At 50.3% G+C, this 25,039-nt stretch overlaps 1 protein-coding gene and 1 long non-coding RNA gene across 3 annotated transcripts; one reads left to right on the top strand and one right to left on the bottom strand.

Moving 5' to 3' along the window:
* Window positions 1-7,009: 7,009 nt before the first annotated feature.
* Window positions 7,010-24,983, bottom strand: Ccdc51 (coiled-coil domain containing 51). 2 transcript variants are annotated; one of them, XM_027414624.2, is made up of 4 exons: window positions 24,509-24,983; window positions 9,762-10,078; window positions 8,410-8,574; window positions 7,010-7,984 (listed from the first exon to the last, which is right to left on the bottom strand). In XM_027414624.2, exons 1-4 carry the CDS (start codon window positions 24,510-24,512, stop codon window positions 7,229-7,231), a joined length of 1,242 nt encoding a protein of 413 aa, XP_027270425.1. In that variant the 5' UTR covers window positions 24,513-24,983; the 3' UTR covers window positions 7,010-7,228. The 2 variants fall into 2 exon arrangements, with proteins under 2 accessions (XP_027270425.1, XP_027270426.1); XM_027414625.2 differs by lacking the exon at window positions 24,509-24,983 and adding an exon at window positions 16,536-16,629.
* Window positions 16,677-21,502, top strand: LOC103163070. The gene is made up of 4 exons (XR_003485144.2): window positions 16,677-16,778; window positions 16,873-16,928; window positions 17,015-17,102; window positions 21,217-21,502. It is a non-coding gene; the product is annotated as an uncharacterized LOC103163070 (long non-coding RNA).
* Window positions 24,984-25,039: the final 56 nt, after the last annotated feature.

Below are 25,039 nucleotides of genomic sequence, written 5' to 3'. Positions count from 1 at the left end.
TTGGGATGGGTGAGAGCTGAAGGACAGGGCCTCACCTTGGGGAGCCCTGAGTAGCAGAGACAGCTACACAGTTCCCCATTAGGGTAAAGTCTGGCTCACCTGGCAGGGCTGGCTGGGTCAGGAGATGACAGCATGACCTGAGCAGGAGTCACCTAGCCAGTGGGGAAAAGCAGAGAATGAAGCTGGGGGCTGGGCTGCAGGCCTGCGGGAGCCCTGGACTCCCTCCCACTCCCCAGCCCACGGTGGAGCCCAGCCCAGCCTGGCCCTCAGCCACCAAACACATTCCACAGAGGACGCCTCCTCAGAACCCACACAGGGAGGGGGAGGGCAGCAGAGCCAGGCACCCGAGGGGCCTGGGAAAGGTCAACTAGAAAGGAACCCCATGGCCATCTGGGCTCAGTCAGGCCCCCAGCACCGAGGTCCCTTCTCGGCATCCTTTCCATCCCACCCTTGGCTTTAACTTTGCCCATCAGGGCACTCAGCTCTACACTGCTCACATAGACTAGGGGCCACCCTAACTCAAACGGGCATCAGCACACCAGCAGGGACACATGCACACACACTAAGACAGACGCATGCCACCTACACTGAATGCATACGTCTCCACACAAACACAGGAGCACTTGCACACACAGACAGACACATGACAACGCATGCAGATATGACCTATGCACACAGTAGACACATACACACAAACATTAAACACACCACACAGGGCACATGTATCTATGTTCAGACACCACATGAAAACAGTCATACAAAACTCAGCCCCTACATACATTGCATGGACATGTCATACCTCCACCGAGACAGACATACACACATTAGACACCTGCACATACAGACTCACGCACACTTCCCTGGTTCCAGCACTAAGTCCTAGAAAGCTGTGGAAGGCAGGCCATCTCCTGGAATTTTCTCTCCTGCAGGTTGTAGAGTCAGAACCCAGAGTGCAGTATGAGTGGTAGGTTGGGTATTCTGAGGAAGTGATCATGCCTGGCTGTGCCCTGCAACCTGAGTCCAAACCCAGGACTTCCACAGACTCTGAGTGCCTGCTTTCCCACTTTGCAGGCCCCAGCTAAGGCTCCTAAATTCCAGACCTAAGTAACTATGGCAAAACTACCTTCCCCAAACTCCACTGGTCCTCACTCAGGAACACAGTTTGGTTGGGGTATGGGACAAACCATTCTACATTGAGAAACATTCCCCTCCTTGCCTGTGCCCAGGCCACATTGCCCAGCCCCTCCCACCACCTAGCTGCCAGGCTATGCAGAATGTTCCCAAAGTTTTCTTCCTTGAGCCTGGATTGGCCCATGCTATCAAAGGCCTCAGCAGGGCACTCCTGAGGTTGCCCTATCATAAGCAGGGCTGGGCACAAGGCTAAGAGGAAGGTCCAGCAGCCTGGTGGGAGCAAGGACGCTGTGGTCACAGCCCAGTTGGGAGCAGGGGGCCATGGCCACAGTCTGGCTGGGCACTGCTCCCAAAATAGCTTGGGGGTTTCCATTTTTAGTGTGTAGAGAACAGGGCAGCTCTATGGGAGCGGGAACAAGGCTGCTTCTGTTTGCCACCCAAGGGGGTGGAGGGGAAGAGGCAGCAGAAAAAGTCTTGAACCCAGCCTGAAGCCCAGGGCTGTGGCAAGGCCAGGCTACTAAATAGCCCCCCACCTTGTTTCCAAGGGATAGAGAGACCAAATTTCCTCCCCTGGAAAGGCAGAAGCCAACACTTTCACTGCTGCTACCCGACCTTCCCATACTACCTTGGGCCACAGAGGTGCCTTGGGCACAGGGTCCCATAGTGAGCCCAGCATTTGCTGTTTCGTTGGCTTGTAAATAAATATTTGCTCAGAGCCTACTGCAAGCCAAAGTTTCTCAGCCCTCAAGGGGCAGTAACAAAACCACTCCCCAAACTGAAATTACAGCTGCATTGAGGGGAACATACAGAGAAATTTGAGGGCTCCGAAGAGCTCAGCACACAGGTCAGAGGTTAACCCCCTCTAAGGAACTACTTCAATAGGCCTACATACCATGGGCAGGGGCAGGACAAAGGGTAGTGACATTTTCCTCCTCCATGCTAGCAGACAGATTGCACTTAACTACAGAGGTATCCCTAGTCCCTCCAATCTATGAGGACATCACTGGATGCTCTTTAAACGAAAATGCAGTGCACGCCCTCCTCAAGCTTTTTGGGTACGCTAGGGATGGAGAGAGAAAGGCCAGGCCCTTCTTATCCACATGCTCTTAGTTCCTGCCTAAACTGCAGGCTTGTTCTACTCCTCCCTGCCATCACAAGGGCTGTTCCCTCGGCCTGGAATGCCCACTCCCTCTCTCTCCCATTACCTCCCACACCCAGCCGTCACCTCCCCGGGGAGCCTTCCTAGCCTTCCCAGGCTCCTGAGGAGGCGACCCTGTGTGGTAGATGGAATGGACACACCTAGCCACCAGCCTGACTTTCCTTGGGCTTTGAGCTTCGTTTCCTGTTGGTGGGAGGGGACGTAGGGCTGTTCTGAACACTAAATGTGGTACAGTGGATCTGGCATGAGTGGGTCCCGAGACCATTTTCTCCCATTGCATCCTCCCACCCTGGACAAGGAGGAGTGTGCCCACTTTTAATTAGGAGGCCCAAGTAACCGGCAACCCCAACGCAGAGCAGGTGTTCCCTCCACGGTGAATGAGCCCCCATTTCACTGCCCAGGAAATCCAGCCAGTAGGGGTAATATGGAGCTTCCTGCTTTCCAAGCCTCTTGGCCTCTCAAAAGACAAGGAATTGGCACCGTCTTATTAATGATCAGACTAGAGCAGACTGAAAACGCTTATTTGGACCCAAGCCTCATGTCCCTAACTTGCACTGCGAGTATCTCCTCCCTACTCCCTGCATCTCAGGCTCTGTCCAGGCTCATAGCCAAAGTCTAACTCTGCCTGTGCCCAGGCCTGCCCTACAGGCCTCTTCAGAGTCCACACTCCCTGAAACCCTTCAGCGGGGCCCAGGACTGCTTTGCCTGACTTCTGCAAAGGACAAGCACCACCTGAGCCCCTCCTGCAGCGGCTCTCACTAACCAAGAGGGCTCACAAATTCAGTCCATCCGCACCTGCACAAGAACCTTGCCTGGGAGTTAGCTGGCCTTTCCTTTCTGAGTCCCCATCCAGTATCCACTTAAAAGGGAACGTAACTCATTGACATTGAAATGGTGACCACCGCACACCTGCTTTCAGGCTGTTGAGTGGGGGTGGAGGGGACGGAGCCATCATTTACCAGACACCCGCGATAAATTCAGGCGCTCCTCGAGCACCCGCGGGGTACGTCCCAGAATTAAAAGGCTCGTGGTCCTCCTTTGTCAGCCTCAGCCCGAAGGGTCTGCTATCCTACGGGGAAGCCTCCACTGCCCTGCCTCGGCTCATCCTCAGCCCTCCCCCCTCCACCACGCCACGGGACAAAGACCCCACCAGTGGCCCTGGGAGGGCGGGGAAGGGGCCGGCCGGCCCCGACAGACGGCGGCGGCGGCGGCGGCGAGGAGGGGGCGCGGAGGAGCAGCTCCACCTCCTCCGTCTCCCAATCGCGTTTCAGGCGGCGCCGCCAGAGTTTGCCTTCGCGCGCACCAGCGTGGTCCCAACTCTCTGCACCGCAGCCGCCCACCGCGCCGCTCGGGCTGCCCGCGCCCGGCGGGACCCAGGCCTCGGGGTCGTTCCACCTGGGCGCGCGCGCGGCTTTCCGCCCGGCCCCGCCCAAGCCCCCGCAACTCACCGCCCGACCTGCCTGCGGGATGCGCGCGGCGAGGCGTCCGCGACGGGCAGCTCCGGGCTCGCTCGGGATCTGCGCGCTACGACCTTCCCTCCCCCCGGAGGTGGGTCTGGCGGAGCCGCAGCTGTTACCCGGAGACCGAGGGGCGGAAAACTGCGCCCGCCGCCCGCCCCTCCCGCCGCGGCTCTGCCACCGCTGGGAACAAAGGAGACAAAGCCGCGTCGGCCGGCCCGAGCTCCGCTCCTTCCACCCCCTCCCGTCGGGCCGCCCTCCCCCCGCGCGCCGCCAGGATCAGGCCGGAAGCAGCCCGGAGAGCGGGGTGCGCGGCCCCAGCCCCCCGGGACCCCGCGTGCCGGTCCCGCGGGATCCGAGTCTGTGAAGGGCCCGGGGGGGGGGGGTGTGAGCAGCCCCTCTCATTAAGTGGGGGCTGCTGCACCCCGGCGGTAGCCATGGCTACGAGGACGTGTAGGGCCAGAGCCCAGCTCGGAGCGTGGGCGGTCCGCCCCGCCCCGCCCGGCCTCACCTGCGCGCCGCTCGGGACCCGCCGCTGGCCCCGCTTCCCCAGCGCCGGAGGCCGCGGCCACGGTGGCCCCGCCTGACTCCTGGGGGCAGTGGTACAGCACCCGAGCCTCGTCCTGCCAGAGTCGAGGGACTCGTGCCCCTCACCTGCCCGGCCTGTCCCTGATCACCGTCGCCACCGCCCCCAACGCGCCCCGCCCAGCCCCCGAGCGCCCTCTCTCCCTTATAGTTAGTTCCTGGCCCTGTGGCCATCTTCCCGCAACTTTCTTCACCTGAACTCGTAGGCGCCAGCTTTCTCCTCTTCTCACCTGGCCCTGCCCACCTTCCCTTCTCCCAGGACTCCGCGACTCCCAACCTCTCCTTCCGGCCCCCACCCCTGGCTGTTTGAGGAAAGCCCGGGCTTTGGACCCGCGTTTGCGCCATCACTAAGCCTTGTAACCTGACACTCCTCCCCCAACCTATTTGCTCACCCACAAGTGGGGTTGATACCACCCATAGCTGGGCTGTGAAAGCCGGGCACACTGCCTGCGAGGTGCGTTAAGTGGGGTCTCATTTTTCTTCCTTTCCACCAAGGCCCGTACCTCGAGCTATCCAGAACTCAGAAGCCTTGAGCAAGTCTGGACTCCCTCCTTGGAAAACACCTGGGTCTTTCTGGGCCGAGGTTCTATCCCCAGGCACATTGCATTGTGCCTTGTGCCGCGCCCTTCACACCCGGGCTTGCCAACGGCAATCTGTGGGCCCAGGACCTGACCCATCCTGAGGGCTTTTGGAGGACTTTAGCTCAAGGCAAAATCTGCTATATATAGAAGCCTCTAAGTTTGGGCTCTTACAGGGAAGCCTTCCACATAGGCCATAGGCACTCAGTTGATGCCAGCCAGGCTCCTCTGCCACCACACCCTCCCACCCTGTGCTGGCTTGTTTTATGTCAACTTGACCAAGCTTGAGTTATCTGAAAGGAGGGAACTTCAACTGAGAAAAATCCCCAGGGCTGGAGAGATGGCTCAGAGGTTAAGAGCACCGACTGCTCTTCCAGAGGTCCTGAGTTCAATTCCCAGCAACCACATGGTGGCTCACAACCATCCATTATGAGATCTGGTGCCGTCTTCTGGTGTGCGGATATACATGGAAGCAGAATGTTGTATACATAATAAATAAATAAAATATTTAAAAAAAAAACCCTTCCTAAGATCCCTCTGTAGGGCATTTTCTTAATTAGTGAGATGGGGGAGGGCCCAGCCCATTGTGGGTGGCACCACCCCTAGACCTGGGTTCTATTAGAAAGCCTTGAGGAGCAAGCCAGTAAGCAGCACCCCACCGTGGCCTCTGCATCAGCTCCTGCCTCCAGGATCCTGCCCTGTTTGAGTTCCTGTTCTGACTTCTGTCAATGATGAGCATAAGCCAAATAACCCTTTCCTCCCCAACTTGCTTTTGGTCATGGTGTTTCAGCAGCAATAGAAACTAAGACAGGATCCTCTCACCTCCCGGCTTTCTAAAATACCCTTCACCTAGGTCTCAGAGCACCCCTCTTTTTCCTCCACCCCCACTTTCAGCACCTGATTCCAGTCACCTAGCATGTGGTCAGCACACCTTGAGAGGCCTTCCGCACCCTGGCCTGATGATACTCTGTAACTGCCAACCCAGCACTCCAACACCCTTTCCCCACCCGCTAACCTTATGCTCCACAGCTCTCCCAAACCTACCCCCACCTCAGCTAGGACAGTCTACTATGATTCCCTCTTACATTGGCCTTTTACTTCTGCAACTTGTAAGAGCCCCGGTTCATGTGTGGGGATCCGCTCCCCTCAAACCTACTTACTCAACTATCCCAGTGGGGAGCCTGGACACACCTACACAGCCTGTCCTCATGTATGACACAGACACGACACTTCCTGGCCCTCCAGGAGTATGAACACTCTTAGGTGAGGGGGGGGTTGTTTCTCCCCTAGGGAACTGTATATTGAAAATGAAGTGACCAAATGACCAAGAGACTAGATTGTCAGAGGTGAGAACTTGAGCCATTTGGGTCATGCTTGCTGTTTAGGAATGAACACGGCATCCAAGAGTAGACGGCTTCTCGTGGGAAACACTTCTGGCTCCAAAAGCACCAACAAGCTCACACCTGAAGCTTATAGCTGGGGTGCCCTCTGGGAGGCTGTTAGACTGACTCCCCACTATAGTTCTAGACCTCTAATAATCAGGCACAGAGCAATGCTCCACAAATTCTGTTTACGTAAGGCCACCCACGCCATTTAGCTGAGGAAGTCAAGGGTCACTGGAAAGAGGTCAGGGTTCTCAGGGCAGTCCACATCGGTGTTTCACTGTACCTTAACTAATTCTCTACACCGCTACTGGCATGGATCTGAACTATGCTCATGCCTTTCAGGGCCCCAGGCTACATGGGGAGTACTTTGCATCAGTGCTGCATGACAAGCATGGATCTGTGACTCCCGGTCGGTCTCTTCCTTCCTTCTGAGCATACTTCAGCATCAGAACCAGGAAGTCCCTCTCTTCCCTTCCCCATGGCAGAAAGCTATGCACCAGGCTAGGTTCTGTTCATTTGAACCCCTATCCAGAAAGGCCCAACAAGCAGAGGGCAAGTCAGGATATTCAAAGTGAGAATCTAGACCTCAGGGCTAACCTCATCTAACAGTCCTGAGCCAGGACCAAGATAGGATAAGAGAGGAACTAAAGGGGTGATTGCTGGCTGAACCCAAGCCCCAAATTTCTGAAGTCAATAACAAAACTGAGTCTGATGTAAAAATCTTTTAAATAATACAAATTCTTATATATTTTAATTGGACATCTGCAAAGTTTTGATAATTAATGTGAATAAGCATTACCTACAAAATAAAATATAACTGCCAGTGAGCCTCTCAGATGGTACTCAGTTTGCGTTTGTGTGTACCTCAAGATTTGTCATATCACCAGCAAAAGCCACATTCACCCTCAGGCCCCTCTGAAGAGGCCCCCAAGGCTAACTGGTTTTGAACAGCATGTAGAGCACGGGCAACGTGGCCATAAATGTCACACAGGTGACCAGTGTGCTGTAGATAGAATTCCTGTTGACTTGGGCTTCTAGCCTCTGCTCCACATCAGACAGGGCCAAGATCATGCTCCCTTGTTCCAGCAAAGAGCTGGGCAGGGCCCCGTCTGCTGGCTCCTCCAGGCCTGGATGTGCTGTAGCCTTTGCAAGCTGAACCAACCCAGCCATTTGGCTGTAAGTCTTTTCCAGGCCATCAAGCCGCTCTCGTAAACCCTCCAGGCAGGAATGGACCTGCTGGGAATGACTGAGCTGCTCTTTCATGGCAGCTGAAAGGGCATCTATGTCTTTTCCTCTGGTAGAAGAAGTACCTGTTGGTGACCCAGAGCCCTGGCCCTGCCCAGCATGCACCAGGCCCCTCAGATCCACCATGAGGTCCTTGAGGTCTCTCTGCTGGAGGGAGTAGCTAGAAGCCTGTTCACGGATGGCCTCCTGGAGACTCACGGGCCCTTTCTGTGCCTCCAGGAGTAAGGCCTTCAGTTCTTGTAGCCGGACACGGTTAACATAGGTGGAGCCAGCCACACCGATCAGCGCTCCGAGAACTGAGCCAATGAGGGACCAGTTCTTAGTCCTCTCAGCCCGTGTGCGCTCCTTCTCGTGACTCTCCCGCACAGCTGCAGAGAAGAGAGAGAACTTCTCCCGCTCAGAGTCTTCTGCACGCATATAGGCTACTCGGAGCCTCTTCTCTTCCTGTGGGAACAGAGTGGTGTCAGACAACAACCAGGAGCCTTGTGACTGCAGTCAGAGGCACAGGGGCCACTCCCCTGCCCCTGGCGCCACAAACACCTGCTGCATGAATGACGACAGAAAATACCTAGCTGCATGTGGAGCAGAGCCATGAGGAGTGTGAAAGGCAGCCACGTGATCTTCCCAGTGGGCAGTCGTACAGAACATGTCTATAGGAAATAAGTGTGTGGCATTCCCTGAGCCAGCACCTCCACACTCTCTTCAGTACTTTGGGCATCAGTCAGTACTTTGCTGGACTCAGGAAAGAACAGGCAGACAGGCTCTGGAAGCCTGGGGCCATGACATCAAGAGTCATGGTTACCACCTCACACCCGGCCATGCCAGAGGCCTTGTGCAGGTAAGCAAGGGCTGTTGCCTGAGGGACGCACCTGCAGCATCCTGTGCTCCAGAGTAGCCAGCTCCAGGTACTGGTTGTCCTCCCTGGAGACTCGGTCCAAACGATCCCTCACCTCCTTCAGCTTAGCCTGCTGAGCCTCTAAATTCTCCCGAGCCTCTCGGACAAGGCTACGAGCCACCATGAACACCTTTTCTGCCTGCAGAGAGAACATCAGATGCCATCAGCCCTTTCTGTCCATCCCCAAACAGGCTCAGCTCCACTGCTAACAAGGCAGCAGCTGAAAAGAGGTCACTGGGGTGTTACTGTGAAAGGTAGAAAGAGTCCTTGGACATTAATCCCTGCTCACTCTGGCATGCTCAACAGGCAGCCATAGGCCACGCCCACTCGAAGCACTGGATTTATTCATTCAAGCAGAAATAACATGCCCCTGAGAAACTTGCAAAAAGCAAACAGTGACACAATCTTTGTCCACTAAAACCAGCCAACTCTTGTCTGATGGGAACCACCATGAGGAACCCATGTACTTACGCTGTTTGCCGTGTGTTACTGAGGCCTACAATACTACCATCAAAGTATTCGCTACAGTCTCCAGCTGATGGTCCTGGAAATTTCAACTCAGCAAAACTCACTGGTATAAATATTTTCCGAGGAGAAGAGACAACCATGTGCCTAAACCTCAATTTCTTCCTACCATGCCACACTCCTCTGCATCTGAGTGGACACAGGTGATGGAATGCATTCCTGCTGCCACCAAGGGCTTGAAGAAAAAAAAAAAATAGGCAGCTCTGTCTGCTTCCCAATATGATGTTTCCAGTGCCCTCTGTCTTCACACAATAAGGCAAAACAGTCCATGAAGGACGATTTGCTGGCCTAATGCAAGGGGGGAGTCATTAGCCAGGACTTTTCAAGTACTTAAGTATTTTCATAAAGGCCTTCATCCCTGTAGTGCAGACACAGACTTCCACATGAGAGAGAGTCAAATATTCCATCCAGTGACGTTTGTTTAAGAAAAGGCAAGCCTGAGCTGGGTGTGCTGACCACACCTATAATCTCAGCTCTGATGCAGGGAGATCACAAGTTCGAAGCCACCTGGAATATAAATTCCAGGCAAGCCTGGACTTGAGGACACACAGCCCTGTCTCAGAAAGAAAATAAGGCTAGCTGTGGTGGCACACGGACACAGGAAGATCAGGAGTTTGGCTACATAGGGATTCCAAGGCCAGCCAGGGATACATAAGATGCTGTCTTAAACAAGAAGGACCAAACTGTCCATGTAGTTTTCCCAGCTGCCACCACATATGCAGATGGGAACTTTTTTGTTAGGAACCCAAGACATATTTCCCAAAACAAAGGCAAAGCCAACCACCCAGGCTCCCTTCTCACCTCGGTTACATTTCCTTGGGCCTCTCGAACTTCATTGAGTCCCACAAACTCTTCATATCTGTCCCACCAAGCCTTGGCTGTGGAGGTCGCTTGTTGCTGAATGCTGTGGCCCAATGCTCTTCCCAATGCCGGGAGGCGGTGATACAGCCCTAAGGCTGCAGCCTCTGGTCGCTTTTCTCTGGGCTGGCTGGGACCTGGACTGCACAGAGTCCTTGTCATGAGGAGGTCCGTTCCAAGGAGGCTTCTCCGTACCAGTCCATGGGGCACAGCCACAATGTGCTGCATGGCAAATGCAGGACTGCACCCTGTCATCAGAGCTGTGAGGAAGATACCAGACAGATGAGCCCCTGACTGAGAGAGGCTAGACATCAGGCAGGTCTCAAACGCTAGGCCTAGCACTGAATAGACTAATTTCAGCCCCTATCGCAAGAAGAAGGCCAGGCTTTCCTATGGGTCTGCAGGACAACACATTTATGGAAAAGCTCATCAGGGTGTCATGCCTTCCCTGACCTCCCATGATGCCTTACAAACCACCCCCCCACACACACACATATCCTCCCCCACATACATACACCCCCCCCACATACACATATACACCCCACACACACCCCCCCACATACACATCCCTCCCACACACACACACACACACACACACACACACATCCCCCCCACATACATACACATTCCCCTCCCACAGATACATACACCCCACCCCCCCACACACACACACACCATCTCCTAGGTATTTCTGACAGGACCTAGGTGAGAATCTTGGTGGTGCTTGCTTTTTCTGCTAATGCCAGAGAAAATCCTCAAACCTGGGTTGCCCATGATGACAAACAGATTAACAAAGGCCCTATGGGCTGGGCTGGTGGTACAGGTTTGTAACCCCAGCTCCTTTAGAAGCTGATACAGAACGTCTGAAATTCAAGAATAGCCTGGTCTATATAGCAAGTTGCAGGCTAGCCAGGGCTACATAGTGAGACCCTGTCTCAAACAACAACAAAAAACAAAATAATAATAATAGTACTAACAAAAAGTAAAAATACTTTTCTAACATGTCTATGACCCTAGGTTCGATCCCCAGTACTGCAAACGACACACACACACACACACACACACACACACACACACACACACACACACACCACACACACACACAAGCCTCCTTGGGAATGGCGGATCTATGGATAACTTAGTTAACTTCCAGAATCATTTCTATGAAACACCCTCACATCTAACTCCCAGACTTACTGAGGCAGCACTAAGCTCTCCTTTGAAAGGGCAATTCCAGGGGAGGAAAAAAATCCTGTTTTCCCTGCTGCCGAGTGCTTTTCTTAGGTTCACATCACACCATCACTCTGCCCTCCCACCTGACTTCAGGTAACCAAGTCCCTGTGTCACATCCCCCTTCCTCCCCAGCCTCGGCCACTGCTCAGCAGGTCAGGGTTCTCTGCTCCCTTTTAGCCTAGCTTTCATGTTTGAGCCCTAACAACACCTACTTCCTCTGACACCACCAGGACGAGGAGTACCCAGAGGGACTCAGAACCCTAAATCGAGGGCTAGGTTATCCAGAATCCCAGAAAAACCTAGCAATGTCCTCTGGTCAAAACCACATTAAGCCCTGAAGCACTGACCACAGTGACACCTGGTGGCCAACAAGAGAAAGCAGGAGGAAGCCAACAGAAAGCAGGCAACAGAAGCAGAGGAAGGGCCAAATGGAGAACAGGAAAAGGCTTCCTTACACGTTATTGGGATTTCATTCCTTAGTTTCAAGGGATAAAACTTCACACGGTGGTAACTAAGAGACGACGGCATAATTTTGATAATTTCTTCTCTATATGCGTATTAACTTGATCATATTTGAAGGAACTATGTAAACAAACACAGGTGTGACTCGATCACAGCATCCAGTCTTGTCCTCATCAGCGGTGCTCTTGGATAGACAGGGACATGCCTTCTGGTCAAAGTGGCCTCAGGCAGAGAGCCACAGAAGAGGGCATCTCTGTGACACTGGCCCCAAGCTGGTGTTCCACCTGAACTCCATAAAGCTGAGTACCAGCATACGGCATTCATGCCCCAGTGGTTGGGTGAGCATCCCCAGCCCCAACACCAGGGTCCACAGAACACAGGTGACAGCACCACAACCACTCTGTAAGTATCCCTTTCATCACAGCCAAGCGTTACAGCTGGTGCATTTACCGCTGCCTCCTCCCCAGCCCTCTCAGGGTTCATGACCAAACCTAGCAGAGCCTGACAAGCTCTGTATCACTACGCCCACAGCTGCTTCCCTTCCCTCTTGACCCTGCTCTAAGATTCAGAGGCCGCCGAAATAAGAGGCACTCGGACATCTCTGATCTCGCCATGACTTTCAAAACTTCTTCCTGAAGTCGCGCCCTCCTTTCAGCTTCCTCTAGCCCTTTCAGCCCAGTTCCCGGCTTGTCCTCTACCAGCTGTCTGCCCTCAGTTCCCTGGAACATCACCTGTACACAGCAGTGATGGGGTCTACAGCATGTCTCTGACACAGCAGTCCAGCGGCCGGTTAACACATAAGGAAGCACAGCCTACAGTTCCCAACTCACCTGGCATAAGGAGATCTGGCAGAAGCCAGCAAGCCCAGCCCACCCAGCCCTCCCAACCTCCCCACTCTTTCTTCTTTCCATAGCCATGCTCTGCTCCACCCACCCTGACACACTAAGCGCGATCTGCGTGTTTCTGTGCCCTGCAATCCCCCCTCTTCCTCACAAGTCCATGTGACTCATCTATACCTGTTCAAATGTCCCCTTTCAGTACGGCCTTCCTTGCCACCCTTCCTGCTCTCCGTCTTAGATGTGTAGTTCCGAGCAAGCACATGCCCTGGTAGTAGCAGGAACTCCCAGAGAAAAGTGTCAATGGCTCCCTGCTGCTTCCCTGCTCTATGCCCTCCTTTCAGACTCTCCTTGCCAGCCCATCATGCACTGGCCTGTTTCAATCCCAGTGACATCCATACACAGGTGTCTTGTAGGCCCTTCAACCAGCAAGGGAAGAATGATGCTGGCAGGGGGAAAGCTAGGAAGCTCTTGGGGTCATCTACAACCTGGAAGGTGGCCAATGCCGTCAGAAGGTAAGGCAGAGAGGGGTTGAGAGGGAGAAGCTGGACAGGTGGACAGAGGCCATATCAAGCAGGAGTCTAAGGACCAAGTTCAGAATCTTGCCCTTTCAGATCAGTTCCAGCGGCCACCGGATGGCTGCTTCCTACCCTGCTTTCCTCACACCTTTGTCATGTGTTTCTTAGCCTCACTGGCAGCTGATGGTTTGCTTGTTTCTCACCAAGAAAACTGGAATGGCGGGGTGGGGGTGGGAGGGATTTCTACAGATTCCTCGCATACTTTCTCAGCTGCCAGTATTTCAGTGCTGGGAGTTAAACCCAGAATCTTGCACATGCTAGGCAAGCATTCTACCAGGGATCCAGAGCTCTAGCCTTCACCTTCTCTCTTGATCTTAGGACTAAAAGACGCATGCTTCTTGGGAAGAGCAATAGGCAGCCTCTCACACTGCTCAGTGGTTGATGAGATGCCTCATCCAGCAACTGCCCGGTTTCTTTGTCCCTGTGTGCCATCAGATCCTTCCACACGGTGCCGGAACTCCATCTCACTTGTCCTCCTCCCAACGCTCCTGAGCCCTCTGCAATGGCCTTCACCCCCACCTTGTCCAGATATGGATCTGCTCAAACGTCACCTGGTTCTTGTCCAGATCACCTCCACCACTAAATGTGATGGCCAGTTCTTGATCCTCATCTTTTTTTGGGGGGGGAGCAGGGGTTCGAGACAGACTTTCTCTGTGTAGCTTTGGAGGCTGTCCTGGAACTAGCTCTTGTAGACCAGGCTGGTCTCAGAACTCACAGAGATCGCCTGCCTTCACCTCCCACTAAAGGCGTGCCCCACCACGGCGCGGCTGACCCTCTTCTCATCCTGTGTCTCATGAACACGCCCTCTTCCTTCAAAGGCCATTTCACTTGGCTTCCATTTGCCATCGTCTCCCTAATGGCCAGACACTTTTGCAGCCCAAGATGCAGTGCTCAGATTCCTCTTTCACAGTTTTCTGGAGTTAAAAATGCCAGAGGGAGCTGGGCGTTGGTGGCGCACGCCTTTGATCCCAGCACTTGGGAGGCAGAGGCAGGTGGATCTCTGTGAGTTCAAAGCCAGCCTGGTTTACAGAGTGAGTGCCAGGACAGGCTTCAAAGTTCCACTGAGAAATCCTGTCTTGGAAAGTAAATAAATAAATAAATAAATAAATAAATAAATAAATAAAAATGCTAAAAGGTGCGGAGATGCCTCAGTAGTGAAGAGAGCATACTGTTCTTGCAGGGAACACAAATTTGGTTCCCAGTATGTAGATTGGTGCTTGTACCACCTGTAACTCCAACTATAGGGAATCAGCGCCCTCTTCTGGCCTCAATGAGTACCTGCATTTACACGCACATATGGACATGTAATTAAAATATAAGGGCTAACTGTAGTGGTACAAGCCTTTAATCCTAGCACTCAAGAAGCAGAGGAAGGTGGATATCTGTGAGTTCAAGGCCAGCCTGGTCTACATAGCAAGTTCCAGGTCAGTCAAGGCTACACAGTGAGACGCTGTCTAGAAAATAAATAAATAAAAAGCCAGGAGTATGCCTTTAATCCTAGCACTCAGGAGGTAGAGGCAGGAAGAGCTCTGTAAGTTTGAGGCCAGCCTGGTCTATAGAAGGAGTTTCAGCACAACAGAGGCTACACAGGGAAAACCTGTCTTGAAAAAAAAAAAAACCAAATATATACATACATATATGATAATATATATATATATATATATATATATATATACAAAATATTTTAAGATAGTTGAGGTTATAATTGGGTGTGGTACACATGTCTTCAATCCAAGCCCTCATAAGGTAGAAGCAGGCAGATCTTTGTGAGTTCTAGGCTAATCCAGACTACATAGTAAACCCCTGTCTCCAAAAACAAACTCAAAAAACTGGTTTTGGAGCTGGAGAGATGCCTCAGTGGTTAAGGGCAACTGCTGCTCTTTTAGAGGCCCAGGGTTTAGTTCCCCCGGATCTATAGCCCATGACTCACAACCATCTATATAATCCCAGCTCTAGAGGATCCAACTCCCTTTTCTGGCTTCTACAGACACTGCATGCATGTGGTATGTGGATGGACAAGCAGGCACACACACCCATAACAATTACAAATACATTAATACAACAAAACAAAACGTCACAAGGCTAGGGATGCAGATGGGTGGTTCAGTATTTCCTAGCATGGGAGAAGTCCTGGGCTAGACCCCAGAAGAAAATAAAAGTGCTCAGCATACTCAAGGTGGTGCTTGCACCTGCAATTCCAACACTTGGGAGGCTGAGCAGGAGACTTCCTCAAGTCCCAGGCTAGTCCAGTCTACAGAGTGAGTCTCTTTTTCCTTCTTTTTTGTTTTGTTTTTTGAAACAAGATTTCTCTGTGTAGCTTTGGAGGCTGTCCTGGCACTTGCTCTGTAGACCAGGCTGGCCTCTAACTCACAGAAATCCATCTGCCTTTGCCTCCTGAATGCTGACTCGCCTGGCAAGTCTCTGTTTCAAACCCAGTGACAGCAAGAGGAAATGCTTCTATAATTGAGTGTAGTAGTATTTGCATAATCTTTGATGAACAAAAAAAATCACTGAGTTGTACAAATTAAACAGCTGGGTTACATAGTAAGTTTTATATCAGAAAGCTGTTACTAAAAAAAAAAAAAAAAAAAAAAAAAAAAAAAAAAAAGCAGGGTGGTGGAAGCACACACTTTTGATCTCAGCTCTTGGAAGGCAGATCGAGACCAGCCTGGTCTACAAGAGCTAGTTCCAGGACAGCCTCCAAAGCCACAGAGAAACCCTGTCTCGAACCCCCCCCCCAAAAAAAAAAGAAAGAAAGAAAAGAAAAACCCAAAGTAATAATTACCAATAATAACTGGGTTGGAGAGATGGCTCAGAGGTGAAGAGGGCATATAAACTAGTTTGGTTCCTAGCACTCATACCTAGCACTCAAGTTTTGGGGTACCTGATGGCTCTAGCGTCTGAGCACTCTCTCTCACACACATACACACACTCATAATTAGAAATTTTTCCAAAGCTGGGGGTATAATTCAACTGAACAGCCTTTGCCTAACATGTGTAAGACCCTTGGTTCAATCCCTAGTGTGTGTGTGCATGTCTCTGTTGATAGCTGGCTCCCTGGCCTCCCTCAAGTCCAAGTTCAAATAGCCCCAGAAGAGGTCTTTTCTAACCATGCTATCAAAAATTGACATCCTACCTCCAAAATAACCACTTTCTCTGCTTATTTTCTCTCCCTACACAGGTCATGTAATGTGTGAGACATAGTTTACTCATTTGCTTTGCTGTGGGTTTGCCTTGCTACAATGTCAGCTTTGCTCAATCCCCAGTCAGGAGTACTATGCATATAATAAATAATACATAGTCAACAAAAATGAACGAGGAGAGGAAAGAATTTGCAAACAGTTACACTCATTATTTCATAAAGTCCAAACTTTTCCCCGCGGCTCCGAAGCTGAGGACCAGGAGATATTGGCCAGTGCCGTCTCCCATCCTATATCGTTCCTTCCAGCCAGCTGTGCTTTCCTCGGTTCCGGAAAGGCGCTTTGCACGTGCCCTCCCCTCCACCTGCAACTACCGGCCTCACAGCCACACACCGCCCCGCGCCCCCGCCGCCCCCGCCCCCGCGGGTTCGGGTCGTCCCCAGGCAGAAGCTGCCTTCCGCCTCGTACCTTAGGAGCCCAAGCCTATTAGGCTCCAGCGGTGAGCCCCGCGTCTGCCACTCAAATGACCCCTGGCCGGCTAGCACCCGCCCCCGGGCAACGCGTCATTTAAAAGACGTGAGGATAGCTTCCGGCCTAGGAGCCAATCAGCGGGCTGCTGCGCGGCCTAGGCGCCGGCAGTAAGCTCCGTTTCCGGCTTAGCATCAGGGTCTGGGAAGGGGCCGTCAGTGGGCGCCATGTCTGGCCGCGAAGGTAAGGCTGTTCGGGGTCGGGATCGATGGGCGGGGAGCAGGGAGGAGGGCGATGGAAGGTGGGGATGGGCCGAGCATGCTCGTGTCGCCCACAGGTGGCAAAAAGAAGCCCCTGAAACAGCCCAAGAAGCAGGCCAAGGAGATGGACGAGGTGAGGACGGGCGCGGGGGCGCGGGCTGGCGGGAGCTGAGGGAATGGGCGACTGGCCTGGAGTGAACCTGCTCTGCCTCTCCGCAGGAGGATAAAGCTTTCAAGCAGAAACAAAAAGAGGAGCAGAAGAAACTCGAGGAGCTAAAAGCCAAGGCCGCGGGGAAGGGACCCCTGGGTGAGTGAGGGAGACATGTCGAGCCAGTGTGGGTGCGAGCGTCTGTCCCCGGGTCTGCAGCAGCAGTACGGAGGGGTGGAGGGGAAACGTGGCCAGGGAATAAAATCTCTGGCCTCGCAGTCTTTGGCTTCCAGGCCGTAGGGAAGCTACAGAACTGGAAACACAAAAATGTACTCCGGACAGATGAATACAGAAAAGTTTCTGGTTTTCGTCCAGTTTCTGGCTCCAAGTTAGAAGTTCGCTGCTGCTTTATAATTTGTTACGTTAGACCATAGGACTTTTTATTTATTTTTGGTTTAGTTTTTCGAGGCAAGATTTTACTGTGTGTGTTTGAAGCTGGTCCTTGAACTCGCTTTGGAGATCATGCTGGACTCGAACTCAGAGATTGGGCCTGCCTCTGCTTCCTGAGTGCTGGAATTAAAGACATGCACCACCATCGCCCGGCTAGACCATAGAACTTTTACTTGCTGCTTGCCTATCTACAATGTTAGTGAGTCCTGAGTCACCTTTGGGTGTGACTTGACTAAAAGATAAAAGTCCGGGCTCCTTAACATGTATTCCACTCTCAGGGTGCTGTTTTTATGTTTATTTGTGGCTATGCCTGGGAGCAAATTTATTTGTGCAAGGCGAACTCTCCCACCTGAGCCGTGCCCTATGCCCAATGCTCTCCACCTTGTTAATCTAATCTTACAGTTTGTCTCCTTGGAGTGAGTCACAGGCTCATCGGTCCTAATTCCGAATTTTAAAAACGCGTATCTTTGTGTTTTATGTGTATGAGAGTTTCTCGTGCGCATCTGTGAACCATGTATGTGCAATGCCCTGAGAGACCAGACAAGGGCTTCAGATCTCCTGGTAGTTACAGATGGTTGTGAGCTGGGAATCGAAGTCAGTTCCCCCAAAAGATCAGCCAGTGCTCTTAACTGCTAGGCTGTCATTCTCTCTCTCTCTGTCCCGTCCCGTCCCCGTCCCAGTCCCCGTCCCCCCCCTCCCCCTCCCCTCCCCCTCCCGAGTGCTGAGATTAAAGGTGGGCGCCACCAATGCCGGGCCTAGGTTGTCATTCTAACTCCATTTTGTGCTGTTTTGTTTTTTAATTGCTGTGCCTCTTTTTGTTCTTTTTTATCGCAGTACCTCACACATGCTAGACAAGACCTCTACTGTCATATTTTGAGGCGTGTTGTTGCTAAGTTTCTCAGGCTGGCCTTGAATTTATGTTTCTCCTGCTTTCATCTCCTAGATAGCTGAGCTTAGAGTGTGAGCCACCAGCCTAGCTTGTGTGCATTGTAAAAGCGCTGTTTTCTATCTTCCAACTAGTGATTATTCTGCCTGGTATCAGTGCAGCACAGATACTGGAAAATCATCCCAAGACCTATTGCAGTAGGTTTGATCTATTGTTTATCCACACAGCAATGAAATTCTAGATGTCAAGATTGCTTGTTAGAATGAGCTCAGGTACATGGGGCCTTCCTTTAATCTGTGATTATGTTTAAGAAGGTCAAACCTTGGTGAAGTCCTATACAGGCTGAGCATTTATAATCTGTAAATCCAAAGTGCTCCGGATGTGAAGCCTCAGCAGAAGTAGAAAATTCTCCTCCAGCCTTGATAATGAATTGCAGTTAAGATGCTGCGGAAGTGCATTAACTTCAAGCTGCATGCATTGGGCGTGTATGGGGGGGAACATAAATGAATGCTCTGTTCATAATTGGGTCCCATTCCTGAAGAGTGTATATGCAAAAGTGCCTGAAACCCTAAACACGTCTGCTCCCAGGAATTTCCAATAAGGGAAATCCAACTAGTAATACTTCTCATTGAAAACCATCTATTTTGAGTTTCTTGGTTGTTGTTTTTGGTTTTCTGGGTTTTTGAGATAGGGTTTCTTTGTGTAGCTTTTTTTCAGTTCCAGACCTGTCCTGGAACTCACAGAGATCTGCCTGTCTCTGCCTGCTACCTTGGCCTCCCGAGTGCTGTAATTAAAGGCATGCACCACCACTGGCCAGCCTTCTTGTCTTTTGTTTTGTTTTTAAACAAAGTCGCCTGATACAACCTGAACTTGCCTTGAATTCCTTATCCTACTACCTTGGCCTCCGAATGCTGGATGTGACTCTGTGCCTGCTTTATTAAAAGATTTATTTTGCACCCTCATTCTTTTTTTTACTTTTTTCCAAGACAGGGTTTCTCTGTATAGCCTTGGCTGTCTTAGAATTTACTATGTAGCCGGGCGTTGGTGGCACATGTCTTTAGTTCCAGCACTCGGGAGGCAGAGGCAGGCGGATCTCTGTGAGTTTGAGACCAGCCTGGTCTACAAGAGCTAGTTCCAGGACAGTCTCCAAAAGCCACAGAGAAACCCTGTCTCGAAAAACAAAACAAAAATGCAATAAAGAGCTAGAGAGACATCTCAGTTGGTAAAGTGCTTGCCTGATAAGCATGAGGACTTAAGTTTGATACCTATAACCCTCATAAGAAAAATCAGGCATGGTGGTGTCTACTTATTATCCCACCCTTGTGGAGGCAGAGCCAGGCAGATCCCTGGAGTTGAGCTTCTGGCCCACACATTCAGGCACACATGCATACATAAAATATGAAGGGAAAAAAGTATGCAGTTAGAAGTTAGACTACTGGGGGCTGGAGAGATGGCTCAGCGGTTAAGAGCACCGACTGCTCTTCCAGAGGTACTGAGTTCAATTCCCAGCAACCACATGGTGGCTCACAACCATCCGTTATGAGATCTGGTGCCCTCTTCTGGTGTGCAGATATACATGGAAGCAGAATGTTATATACATAATAAATAAATAAAATCTTAAAAAAAAAAAAAAGAAGTCAGACTACTTAGGTAGAGCATGGTGTTGTACACCACTAATCTAACAACTGGAGAGGTTGAGGGAGACTGAGGCAGATGAATTTTTTGAGATGGGTTCTCTGTGTCAGTGGTTCTTAACATATGGATTTGGCCCCTTGGGTCAAATCACTCTTTCACATGGGTTGTCTAAGACTATTGGAAAACACAGATATTTGCATTATGGTTAATAACTAGCAAAATTACAGATATGAAATAGCAACAAAAGCTGGGTGTTGGTGGCGCACACCTTTAATCCCAGCACTCAGGAGGTAGAGGCAGGCGGATCTCTGTGAGTTTGAGGCCAGCCTGGTCTTCAGAGCGAGTGCTAGGATAGGCTCCAAAGCTACACAGAGAAACCCTGTCTTGAAAAACCAAAAAAAAAAAAAAGAAATAGCAACAAAAACAATTTTATGGTGTGGAGGGGAGTCACCACAACATGAGGAACTGTATTACAGGGTCACAGCTTTAAGGTTGGAAATTACTGCTATATATAGTCCTGGTTGTTCTGGAACTCAGTACATAGACCAGGCTGGCCACAAACAAGAGATCCTTCTGCGTCTGCCTCCCAAGTGCTGGGATTAATCCATACACACCTGGCTAAAACCTTTTTTTTTTTTTCATACAGTATGCTTTGAGCATGTTTTCTCCTCCCCCAAGTCTTTCCAAATCTTCTCCACCTCCCTACACATCAACTTCTGTGTTCTTTCTGTTTTAAAAGAAGAAATGAAGGGGGCTGGAGAGATGGCTCAGAGGTTAAGAGCACCGACTGCTCTTCCAGAGGTCCTGAGTTCAATTCCCAGCAACCACCTGGTGGCTCACAACCATCCGTAATGAGATCTGGTGCCCTCTTCTGGCCTGCAGGGACACATGCAGACAGAACACTGTACATAATAAATCTTTAAAAAAAAAAAAAAAGATGCCTATTAATACTACAAAAATAGAAAAATCAAACTACCAGGTGAGAATTGAGGCTTCTCACATGCTAGCTTAAAACTTTGAACGTCAAACATCAAGACTTATTTATGTGTTGAGTTGCTGTGGCAGGAAAGTTGCTAAGCTAATCTGAAGGACACAATAGTGTAGATGGAGCACAACACAGCTGTGGCCTTCCCCTGCCTCAACCATGCTCTCCGCCTTTGCCTAGGAGAGAAGGTATTGATAAAGGAACTATGTATGTTTGTGTCATAGTTGATACCCAGTTAAAGAGCCAAGTAATACTAGGATCCCTGAGGCTTTTTAGCCACAACTATATTTTTCCTTAATCAACTTTTCTTTTTGCAGCCACAGGTGGAATTAAGAAATCTGGCAAAAAGTAAGCTGTTCCTCTTATCTTCCATGATGGTGACCCTCCTCCATCCCTATTTAAACATCTGGATACCCTGCCATAACATCTTTGCCACCTACAGCTAGGATGAAGTGTTATCCTGGAGCCTGTTAAACATCTGGATTCCCTACTATAACATCTTTGCCACCTGCAGCTAGAATGAAGTGCTATCTTGAATGAAGCCTATTGTACATTGTAATAAACTTTTGTAAAAAAAATAAACAAGTAAAATGAATAATACAATGGCTCTTTGTCCTAGTGTTCAGCAATTCCTACCTCAGCTGTGAATTTAAACCCAGTCTGGAATCCTACCAGAGCCTGCTGTTTCATCTTTGTTGTACTCTGAATTCTGTATCACTTTGAATTAAACAACTCATTAAAAGGCTATCATTTCTTGTGTAGTTGTTTATCTAATGGTATCCTTTTACAGGGTTTAGTAAAAGGAAGTACACTTTGTAAAGAAAAACAACTGTCTTTCATGATATCCAAGTTGACATGTTTGTGTTTAAAAACAAACTACTTTAATTCAGGCAGAGACAAGGGATCCCTGGAGCAAGCCGGATAGCTAGCCTCCATATAGGCGAGCTTTGAGTTAAGTTGAGACACCCTGCCTCAATGAATAAGATTCCCAAGCTTGGGCCACATATGCACTTGCATGTGTGCTCACAGATATGACACACATGCAAAGAGGGAAAAGGCCCATCTTGCTAAACCACAACTCATTTTGTTTCTCATTGGCTTAAAATTCTCTCCGGTGCTAAAAAAGAAAAAAAAAAAAAAAAGCCACAGTTCATAAAATCAGACTCTAAGGCAGTGGTTAACCCTTTACAATACAGTTCCTTGTGGTGATCTCAATCAAACTTTAAATTGCAGCTTCATAACTAATTTTGCTACTGCTATGAATCATAATGTAAATATCTGGTATGTGACCCCCCAAAGAGGTGTCGAGCCCCCAGTTGAGAAGTGGTCTGGACACCATTCCTTTCCTTCTGATTTCTACTATTCACTCTTTAGTCCACTGGCAGCCACAGTAGTCTGAGGTGAAGACAAGCCTGTGTTTTTGTTTGTTTGTTTGAGATAGGATCTCAATGTAACCCTTGCTGTCCTGGGGCTCTGTGTAATCCAGGCCTGCCTCCAGAGTACTGAGATTAAAGGTATGAGCCACTATGCCCAGCTCTGTATTTTCTGTTTTTATACTGGGCATTTTCTTAGTGGTGAAGAAATACACATATAGCAAGCACACAAAGACAAAGCAGTGAGTAAGGAAGTCCAAGCCCTTCACTGTGTGTCACCAACTTGACTCCTTCTGTCTTACCTTTACAAAGTCCTAACTCCTTGGGAAGTTGAAGCAGGAGGATCACAACTTGAAGACATGACTGGGTAACAGTCACAAAAAAAGTAAAAGGGGCTGGGGACATGGTTCAGTGATAAGAGGACTGACTGGCTTTATACATTTGAAGAGCCCTAGATTTCAGACCCCAGTTCTGGGAGAAAACAAGTTATAGTGACTTTTCCCTGATCATACTTTGCAAAGTGGTAGTTCCTACCAAATGTTACCTGCTATCAACCACCAAGTGAAAAATTCCAGAATAGAAACCAATCTTGTTTGGGAAGGAAGGAGTTGAGGTAGGATTTTATTATCACACAGACTGACCTGGAACTCTGTATAGACTGGACGGGCCTTGACTTTAAAAATCCTCCAGCTTCAACCTCCGTAAAGCTGGAATTACAGGTTTGTGCCATCATGGCCAGAAATGGGATCCTATTTTAGGTGAGACAAGATGCTGGAAATTCTATGCAAATACTTTAACACTGTCCCACCCCTATGTATTTACTGAAACTCCTAATTGAGAGGCACAAGACTTCTGATTTGCTCTCTAGGTCATTCATAAACTGGAAATAAACTTTCCCTGAATATTTTTTTTTTTTTTAATGAGACAGGGTCTCACTAAATTGCTCAACTAGACCTTGAATGTGGATTACCCAGCCTAAGCCTCCTGAGTGGTTGGAATTACAGACCTGCACCAAGCCCAGCTAGCACACCTTTAATCCTGGCACTCGGGCAACTGATGCAGGAGAATCAAAATTATAAAACACCAGCTTGGAGAGTAGAGAGATGGTTCAGCAGTTAATAGCACTGGCTGTTCTAGAGGGCCAGGGTTCAATTCCCAGAACCCCCATGGTGTCTCATTATAATTCTAGTTCCAAGGTAGCGAATTCCCTCTTCTGGCCTCTGACATACATGTAAGCAAAAGACCCATACACACAAAGCATTTTTTAAAAAATAAGCTTGCTTTGTTCATCTCCAAAAAGCACCTTCTTTGTGCTTTAGGCAAATGAGGTCTTGGCACCTGCCACCTAGCCTGGCACTGTGCTGCTGGAAATAACTTGTCAAGAGTCATGGCTTCCTGCCCCCCTCAACAGAAGTTACTTCTTTATTTTGTGGAATCTAATCCCTCCGGACAATGAACAGTCCTATCTCTTTTTCAGATGCACAGACCTTAGTTATTAAGACTGGGGTATTCAGCCAGGGATGGTAGCCCACACCTACAATTCTAGCACTTGGAGACTGAGACAGGCGGATTGTAAGTTTGAGACCATCTTAAAAAACAAAAACAGCTGAACATGGTGGTTCATGTCTATAGTTCCAGCACTCAGAGGGGAGGAAGGACATTTTGGAGTTCCAGGCCAGCTTTGGTTACATGTCAAGACACCGTCAACAGGCGGGGAGGGGGCTGGGAGGCTTAAGCAGTCAACATGTTGGGCAGCTAAAGGAAACTACTAGCCGCTGCATCCAAAAACTAAGGCCGTTCTAAGTGAGCCAATGCCTTCTGGCCTCTGTAGGCATCAGACATGCATGTGGAGCACACACATACATGCAGGCAAACACACACACACACACACACACACACACACACACACACACACACGACCTAAGGCATTCTAGGCCTGAGCACTCTCCTTTTTCACCCAATGTCTTAGCAGACAGATAGGCTCACAAGCTAAGTCTGGCACCCAGGAAGCAGAGTAGAAAAGTCTGATCCTGTTGGTCTCCAATGCTAACCCCCCAGTCCTGCCAACTGTTCCGTCCACCACTTATGCTCATAAAAGCCTATCATACACCCAAGCGCAACCCAAATCTTCGCTCCACTGTGAAGTTTTACCACACCTCTCTGCCGCAGGAACTTCCACCTAGTATCCTTGTCGAAGATGACTTTTTCTCAGTAACATTATGCGTCAGGCTCTTACCCATTTTTCTTGCCAGTTTTCCCTCAACCTGTTAGGCGATCCAAGGACCACTCACAAGGAGCCTTCCTTGACCGCTTGAGCTTCATTCACCTCTATGCAACCAGCGCTCAGGACATAAAGAGTCTCCGAGAAATAAGAAAGTTCAAGCAGCGGCGAACAGACACACCGTTCTCAAGATCGCCCTTCCCGGACTTTCCTCAAATACACACATCCTTGAAACATTCGCTATTCTGGAAGATCCCTTCTCCCCAAGGCAAGAGAGTCTCCGGATACATGACAGGCGGGGCAGGCGCGGTGAGTGACCCCTGGCTGCTGCCCGTCTCGACTCAAGGCGGACTGTATTCCACGCAACGCCAGCGGGGACAGCCACAGGTGCGGCCGGACAGACGCTCCTCGGTCCCGCAACACGGGTAGCCACGACAGCACTGCACAGCGCCCAGGCACAAGCGGCGACTTCGCGGTGCCGAGTCCAGACTGCAGCAGGAACCTGTCAGGTGTAACAGCGCGCTCAGTACACGTCATCCCTCCGCG

Source organism: Cricetulus griseus, chromosome 4, assembly GCF_003668045.3.
Source record: "Cricetulus griseus strain 17A/GY chromosome 4, alternate assembly CriGri-PICRH-1.0, whole genome shotgun sequence".
NCBI classification, from domain to species: domain Eukaryota; kingdom Metazoa; phylum Chordata; class Mammalia; order Rodentia; family Cricetidae; genus Cricetulus; species Cricetulus griseus.
The sequence above is the reverse complement of the archived record's forward strand: the minus strand, read 5'-3'. Positions and strand labels throughout refer to the sequence as shown.